The sequence below is a fragment of the Hordeum vulgare genome, chromosome 5H (genome assembly GCF_904849725.1).
Source record: "Hordeum vulgare subsp. vulgare chromosome 5H, MorexV3_pseudomolecules_assembly, whole genome shotgun sequence".
NCBI lineage: Eukaryota > Viridiplantae > Streptophyta > Magnoliopsida > Poales > Poaceae > Hordeum > Hordeum vulgare.
In genome coordinates this window covers 580,490,792-580,499,174 of record NC_058522.1, presented here as the reverse complement: position 1 = coordinate 580,499,174, position 8,383 = coordinate 580,490,792, and the positions used below count along the sequence as shown (strand labels likewise).

Sequence of the window (8,383 nt, the reverse complement as noted above, 5' to 3'; positions counted from 1 at the left end):
ATCCCGTGTTCACCAGTCACTTTTGGCAGGAGCTTTTCCGCGGTGCAAGCACAGAACTCAGGCTGAGCACAGCACAGCACCCACAGACGGATGGCCAAACTGAACGCGTCAATCAGTGCGTAGAAACCTTTCTTTGTTGTTTTACCCAGGCCTGTCCTCGGCGTTGGAGATTTTGGATTCCTCTGGCTCAATTCCGGTACAACAACTCCCACCACTGTGCCATTGGGACGACTCCATTCAAGGCCATGTTCGGCTATGAACCGCGCCACTCGGGACTCTCATCAACTACGGTCTGCTCAGTCCCTGCACTATAGTCATGGATTGACGAGCGGGCTCTGGTGCAAGATCTCCTGCAACAACACCTCAACCGGGCCCGTCAAATTATGAAGGAGCAAGCAGACAAGAAACGCTCATTTCGAACCTTCTCTGTGGGTGAGCATATCTACCTCAAGCTACAACCATATATCGAAACATCTGTTGCTCCTCGGGCGAATTACAAGCTTGCCTTCAAGTACTACGGGTCGTTCCAGATTGTCGCCAAAATCAATGAAGTTGCCTTCAAACTTCAACTGCCTCCACAAGCTACGGTGCATCCGGTGTTCCATGTGTCGCTGCTCCGTCGCGCTCTTCTCCCGGGTACGACAGTTGAAACTCACCTGCCTCATTCATCTGATGATTTGGTTGTTCCCATAGCAATCCTGCAAACCCGATAGCGCAAGCACAAGGACGGCGTGCGCAAATAAGTGAAGATTCAGTGGTCCGCTTCTTCAGCGATGGGGCAAACATGGGAAGACAAAGCAAATCTGCTGGCGCGTTTTTCGCACGCCGAGGCTTGGGGACAAGCCTCAGCTCAAGAAGAGGGGGATGTCAGCAACCCTAACATGGGGGATCCGCATCCCCAACAGGCTCCCACAACTGCTAGGCCCGCACGGTCCAGGCAACCCAACTCCCGCTACATCAGCCCAGCCTAGTCCAAGTGAAGGCCATCTACTTATTCCTGCGAGAGGGACGGGGCAAGGCATCCGGTGGATCAGGGCAACGACAACGACGGCGGCTACCTCATGTTCTTCTTCCTCTCCCACTCCCCTCCTCTTCTTCCTCTCCCACTCCCCTCCACCAAATTCGTGTATCTCCATGTAATAGCTACCTAAGACTAGAATTCGTGTGATATCTTAATAGATCTGAGGAAATCCACCTCCAGTATCCTATCATATTGGTGCCAGACAATCATGTCAGCACAATAACTCATAATTATGTAACGTTGACTAACTTATGTCACATGAAAACATGCTATTTGGACTTTCTGTTGACAGAAGACACGAGGTATGAGAGAGAAACACACATCTTTCAATCAACGGTATAAAGAAAATACTGAGAATGCTCACGCCCCTGGTGAAAAATAGATTATGCATCACATCTTTATTCCCTCCTAGTTTAAACAGTGTGCCAACACCCACTTTTGCGGATAAAAGCACTGAGGAAGATTATCAAAAACCCTCCACAGGCTTGCCCTCCATGTCAAAGGAAACCATCATGCAAGCGATTGATACTAGGTATACGATAGACCACACATTGCACAAAATTTACCATAGCCAAAGTGCATTGTACATTTGTAACTCGCTGCTTCATATTTTTGAATCATCTACAACTTAGCGACTGCATCTCCAGTTCTCTGCCATGGGCTCAAAGAGTGCGTGCGTACGGCAACAAGGGCTAGAGCATATATAATGGTTTACTGTATGATGTCCCCCGTCATTTGCGCTAAGAGCACATTGCTTTCTCCAGCGTCTCCTGCAGTTCCCCACTCTTGTATGCCTCTGCAAAACATACAACAACCCAAGCGTTAAAATCCCGGTTCATTCAAGCACTGCTATCAAATACAAACGAGTATACAAGGAACATCAACACTAATCATTGGTATAATAGAAAAGCAGTGATACTAATCCTTCTCGATAAAACCTAATTTGGATACAAAAAGATATCGCATTTTCATCAACAAAGCTGCTGATTTTATTTTTTACGCCGCAATGTTGTACATTTGCCATTGGTACTCGATGAAACTAAAAAAAATCCTGGAATTGGTCTAATAAAGCTTCCAGTTCATGAGTCAACAACACATAATCTGCTGCTCCTTGACTAGAATGGTGTGGCAGCAATTTAAGCTAAGTGATTGGAATTTTGCACCAGTCCTGGAAATCGGTGTTCCCACTTCCCAGAGCCTGGCATTATTCCATGTCATGACACTGAAGCATAAATAATAACAATAGATTTGAGCTCTAAGCTGTACTAGGAAGTGTCCGGCCAGAATAATACTAGAACTTGGAACAGGAGCAGAACAAGTGAGATCCGCTCATGCTGCAATGTTGGCAACAGCAAAAAGAAGGTTACCAACTTACATTATGATGCTCCTTCCTGATAATGTTGCCATCACAGATGGGATAAACACATAGCACAGAGGGAATATTCCAGCAAAAAAAGAAGAAATATTCCCATCTTAAGAGTTCAGATTTCGGGATTGCTATTTCAACTGCTACTAGTACTTCGGAGTTTAGACTTCAGAGCATGGAAAGAAACACTATGAATGATTGAAGTCGCTAGACATAATTATGATTACAGGTAGGCATATTTGGTCGGGGGATTTGGAGCAAGCCACATCACCAGATGTGATCCCTACTGTCTGACAACCATCACAAGACTTTTAACACTCCCAACAATCCCAGCACATCCAGGGATGAAATGAACTTACTAGGCGGTTTCGGCCTAGAAAATAAATAAAAAATCTATCCAAGGTGCTGCAAATAGTGGGGATGAAACTATTGGTGATGGTAATGATGGTGAGCAGGTGGGGGAGCAAGCATCTTTTGTTACTCATGATAAAGATGGATTTTTTGTCATCAAGTTAAATTGTAGAAAATGAACTCTGAACCCATCCTGGAAAACTTGTGGAAGCTACAAAACAGCTTCTTAGTTTACAACAAAGCTGTTGATCAGAACTCAGCTAGTCTATCGATGTACCATGATAATTTCTGATCCAAAAAATTGGCAGGGAGCCATGGCATTCTCAATCTTTTTTCTCTCTAAAGCTGACTATAAACTCTACTAAGCAAGTGCCACATCACCATACGTGTCCCCTACTCTCCAAAGTCCCAGCAGTTTGGCTAAGTTAGAGAATGGAACACTGAGGCAGACTACTGAAGAAACCAGTCCATAGACCAAGTGCGAAACTGATCTTTCTTGATAATCATAATTTCGATGCAAGAAATCTCACATTTTCATCAATATTGAATTCAGACGTTCTAGCTTATATAAAGGTAGAGATCCGCAGGCTGATCTTTTTGAAGCTTGAATGCCATACATTCCTAGCATGGAATGGTCTAATAAAGCTTGAATCCGTCAATCAGCAGTGCGTATTCTGTTACTTGATTGGAATGGCTTGCCACAAATTTAAGCTACGTGGCTGGAATTTTGCACCAGTCCTGAAAATTGGTGTTCCCAGAGGCTGGTACCATTCCATGTATTTGACACTGAAGCATAAATCAAAATAATAGTTGAGTTTTAATGTATACTACTGTAGGAAGTATCCGGCCATGAATGCTAATCAAGCTTGAAACAGGAGGAGAACAAATGAATCCTCTCCTGCTGCAATGTTGGCCGGTTTGATGTTGGCAGCCGCGAAAAGAAGGTTACCAACTTACATTATGATGGTCCTTCCTGATAATGTTGCCGTCACAGGTAGATAAATGCATAGCAGAGGGAATCTTACAGCAAAAAATACAGCAATATTCTAATCTTGAGAGTTGAGATTTCAGGTTCACTATTTCAAGTGCTACCACATTGGAGTTTAGAGCATATAAAGCAACACTTGGAACGATCAAAATTACAACCACGTGGCAAATGTGCTTAGCAATCTTCAAATCATTCAAATGGTAAAAAAAGTCACAAGAAACAGTTATGATTATAGGAATCATATTTGTTCAGGGGATTTGGAGCTAAGCTACATCCCCAGGTGTTCTCCCTATTGTCTGAAAGTATCACCAGAATTCGACACTCCCAATAGTCCAGAACATCCTGGGATGAAATGAACTTATTATGCAAGGTTTCGGCATAGGTACTAAAACTTTATACCTATCCAAGGTGGTTCAAATAATGGGGGTGCAACTATTTTGGTGATGGTAATGATGGTGAGCAGGTGTGGGAGCATGCCTTTGATTCAAATCAGCAACAGGAACATGAAGCATCTTTTGCTGCTCATATAGTAAAGATGGATTTTTTTTCTCCTCAAGTTAAGTTATAGAAAAGGAACTCTAAACCACATCCTGAAAAACTTGTGGAAGGACCAAAACTGCTTCTTCCTTCACAACAAAGTGGCTGATCAGAATTCGCTAGTCTGATGTATCATGATAATTTCTGATCCCAGAGCCTGGCCCTTTCCAACATTGGCATGGCAACAAAAACTGTCTTTTTCCCTCTAAAGCTGACTACAGGCTCTAAGTAAAGAACAATACCAGGTCCTACCACTTTGGCTAAGTTCTTGAGCACGGAATCCCTGAGGCATTCTCACACACACAAGCACTGGAGCAGATATACTAAACTAGTCCATAGACCAGGTGTGACACACATTTTAACAAGCAAATAAACACATTTTTGTAATTGTTAAGTACTCACTATGCTACTTCCTCCGTAATGTCTATAACATGTTTGAGACTTTTACCTTTCAGCTTTTACTAACAGTTCTCACTGGTTCTGTTGGCCTTTCAACTCTGAGAGCCAATCCATCTTGGTGAGACGATATACTTTTAGGTTGTATATTCCATCGACCCTGTTCTATCATATCATGCTCCCAACTTTTTCACATCAACACCTTACAAAATGTCTATTATAGTTTCTCAAGCAACACTTTCCAGTTTTTACTCCAAAAAAAAAAAAAGCAAATAGGTTTCAACGGCAACGGAAAGCAGAAACTATTCCACACCAATGGAGTGCCTGACTGCAATCCAGTCCTAGTTTATCCGATACAGCTAGTACATATTGACACTGCCCCAGACCCTTTAAGATACACGAAGCGACAACTATGTATGTTGCCTTCAACATGGGCAAATTATACGACTGAAACAGCTACACATACATGGAGTTTACACAGCAACAGAGCGCAGAATGCAATTCAATCCTAATTTATCTCTTGAATGTGAAGAACTCAACTATCAAAACTTGACACTACCCCAAACCCTTTCAGATACAAGAAGCAGCATGAATGTGCCATGCCTTCAACATGAGCAAATTATATGCCTGAAACAGCTACACAAATTATATGCCAAATCTACAAATATCGCCCTCAACTAAAAGTATATCGCTAACGAACGAATTGATATGCCCTTGTAGAATAAATTGTAGTCCGATATCACGAGTGTGCAGTAAAGCAGAAATTCTCGAAATTTCAACTGTAATCGTGGGAGAGTAAAGGCAGAGAGCGCATATGAATGTGCATACCGAGGGTGATGTCGCATCCGCCGAAGAACTCGCCGTCGATGTAGAGCTGCGGGAAGGTGGGCCAGCTGGAGTACTCCTTGAGGCCCTGGCGGAGCGCGTCGTTGGCGAGCACGTCGAGCGTCTCGAAGGGCACGTCGAGGGAGCGGAGGATCTGCACCACCGTGTGGGAGAAGCCGCACTGCGGGAAGTCCTTGGTCCCCTTCATGAACAGCACCACCTTGTGCGCCGTCACCACCTTGTCCAGCGTCTCTTTCATGCCCGCCGCCACTCCGCCTCCTCCTCCCTCCGTCGCCGCCAGGCGCCGGACCGACCGGAGCCGCAGGGCCGGGGGAGGAGGGGCCGTCCGGGGGAGCGCCACGGAGAACCGAACAGGCCGCGGGCGAGCGGAGAGGGGGAGCGGGAGGGACGCGCCGGCCAGCGCCGTGGCGGCGGCCATCGCGGCGGGTGGCTTGTGGAGGTCGCGCGCCGGCGGCGACGGATGCAGAGGACGGATGAGTCGTGGCTGTGGTTGACTGGATGGCAGAACCGTCATTTACTTCTTCCTCGCGAGCTTTTGTGGCCGGCCGAGAAGGCCAGTACTGTGACTGGGCCACCGGAGATTTCTTGGGCCTGCCAGAGAGGAGTGTGAAATATATTGATCTCAAATTTTTTTTTAGGAAGTTTGGCACCTTGTTTGTCCTTCTCGAAGTAGATTCATTCTATGGGAAAACCAGGTAAAATTTGAGGCATGCTTTTATAGATTTGGCAAGCATGTCTACCAACCAATTTGATCCATGATACTCACTCCGTCCTAAAATTCTCGTCTTAGATTTGTCTAGATATAGATGTATCTAACAAATCTAAGACAAGAATTTTGGGACAAGAATTTTGGGACGGAGGGAGTATACCATTTGTTTATGGTGTTGCTCGTGATGAGTTGATCAAGGTATTCCTTGATGAGCTTGATATGTTTCTTTTAGCAAAAATAACAATTTCATGTCTTTATATAAAGGTTCATATGAGTATAAAGCACGCCAAACGCAATAAAAATCATATAGATATCCCTGGACTACCAATCGACAAATATCGCCTTCTGAATGAACCGTCAATGTGTCGTTGTGACCGTTCGCATGCTGGATCTGGCCTAACCTTATTCGATGAAAAATAAAAATTCTTTGTGCACGTGTCACTGAGTATCAGCGGCTCGAAACTGCAGTCGTCACCATTGAACCCTTAAAAGAATCTAAAAAGCTTAATAGCAAATCTCGTTGTCGCATACGCATGTCGACAAACCCTAACCTCGTCGTCACAAGGCGTTATCATGAATCTACGTCGGTGCTACATCGAATTCGTCCCAACAGACGAATTCAAAGATGAATTGTTGCCCCTACAAGTACTAAAACCCTAACCTATCTACTAGCCAAAACCGAGGCACTAGTATTCTCCTACCACCACCGCTCGTCAAAGCAACATTTAGGACAGTAAAACTAAGCCTAAACCGAGCAATCTTACACCCTAATGACTTCTCGCCGTTAGTGTTGGAATTATGCCCTAGAGGCAATAATAAATATAGTTATTATTATAATTCCTGTATCAAGATAATAGTTTATTATCCATGCTATAATTGTATTGAATGAAGACTCATTTACATGTGTGGATATATAGACAAAACACCATCCCTAGCATGCCTCTAGTTGGCTAGCCAGTTGATCGATGATAGTCAGTGTCTTCTGATTATGAACAAGGTGTTGTTGCTAGATAACTGGATCACGTCAATGCTTTGTGTGTATCAAACGTCGCAACGTAACTGGGTGACTATAAAGATGCTCTACAGGTATCTCCGAAGGTGTTGGTTGAGTTAGTATGGATCAAGACTGGGATTTGTCACTCCGTGTGACGGAGAGGTATCTCGGGGCCCACTCGGTAATACAACATCACACACAAGCCTTGCAAGCAATGTAACTTAGTGTAAGTTACGGGATCTTGTGTTACGGAACGAGTAAAGAGACTTGCCGGTGAAACGAGATTGAAATAGGTATGCGGATACTGACGATCGAATCTCGGGCAAGTAACATACCGAAGGACAAAGGGAATGACATACGGGATTATACGAATCCTTGGCACTGAGGTTCAAACGATAAGATCTTCGTAGAAACCTATCTACTAGCCAAAACCGAGGCACTAGTATTCTCCTACCACCACCGCTCGTCAAAGCAACATTTAGGACAGTAAAACTGAGCCTAAACCGAGCAATCTTACACCCTAATGACTTCTCGCCGTTAGTGTTGGAATTATGCCCTAGAGGCAATAATAAATATAGTTATTATTATAATTCCTGTATCAAGATAATAGTTTATTATCCATGCTATAATTGTATTGAATGAAGACTCATTTACATGTGTGGATATATAGACAAAACACCATCCCTAGCATGCCTCTAGTTGGCTAGCCAGTTGATCGATGATAGTCAGTGTCTTCTGATTATGAACAAGGTGTTGTTGCTAGATAACTGGATCACGTCAATGCTTTGTGTGTATCAAACGTCGCAACGTAACTGGGTGACTATAAAGATGCTCTACAGGTATCTCTGAAGGTGTTGGTTGAGTTAGTATGGATCAAGACTGGGATTTGTCACTCCGTGTGACGGAGAGGTATCTCGGGGCCCACTCGGTAATACAACATCACACACAAGCCTTGCAAGCAATACTTAGTGTAAGTTACGGGATCTTGTGTTACGGAACAAGTAAAGAGACTTGCCGGTGAAACGAGATTGAAATAGGTATGCGGATACTGACGATCGAATCTCGGGCAAGTAACATACCGAAGGACAAAGGGAATGACATACGGGATTATACGAATCCTTGGCACTGAGGTTCAAACGATAAGATCTTCGTAGAATATGTAGGATCCAATATGG

General features: G+C 44.1%; 1 protein-coding gene across 1 annotated transcript; it reads right to left on the bottom strand.

The window, feature by feature from the left end:
- Positions 1 to 1,518: 1,518 nt before the first annotated feature.
- On the bottom strand, positions 1,519 to 6,034 carry LOC123395139 (monothiol glutaredoxin-S7, chloroplastic-like). The gene is made up of 2 exons (XM_045090072.1): positions 5,488 to 6,034; positions 1,519 to 1,817 (listed from the first exon to the last, which is right to left on the bottom strand). Exons 1-2 carry the CDS (start codon positions 6,017 to 6,019, stop codon positions 1,762 to 1,764), a joined length of 588 nt encoding a protein of 195 aa, XP_044946007.1. The 5' UTR covers positions 6,020 to 6,034; the 3' UTR covers positions 1,519 to 1,761.
- Between the last annotated feature and the right edge of the window lie 2,349 nt (positions 6,035 to 8,383).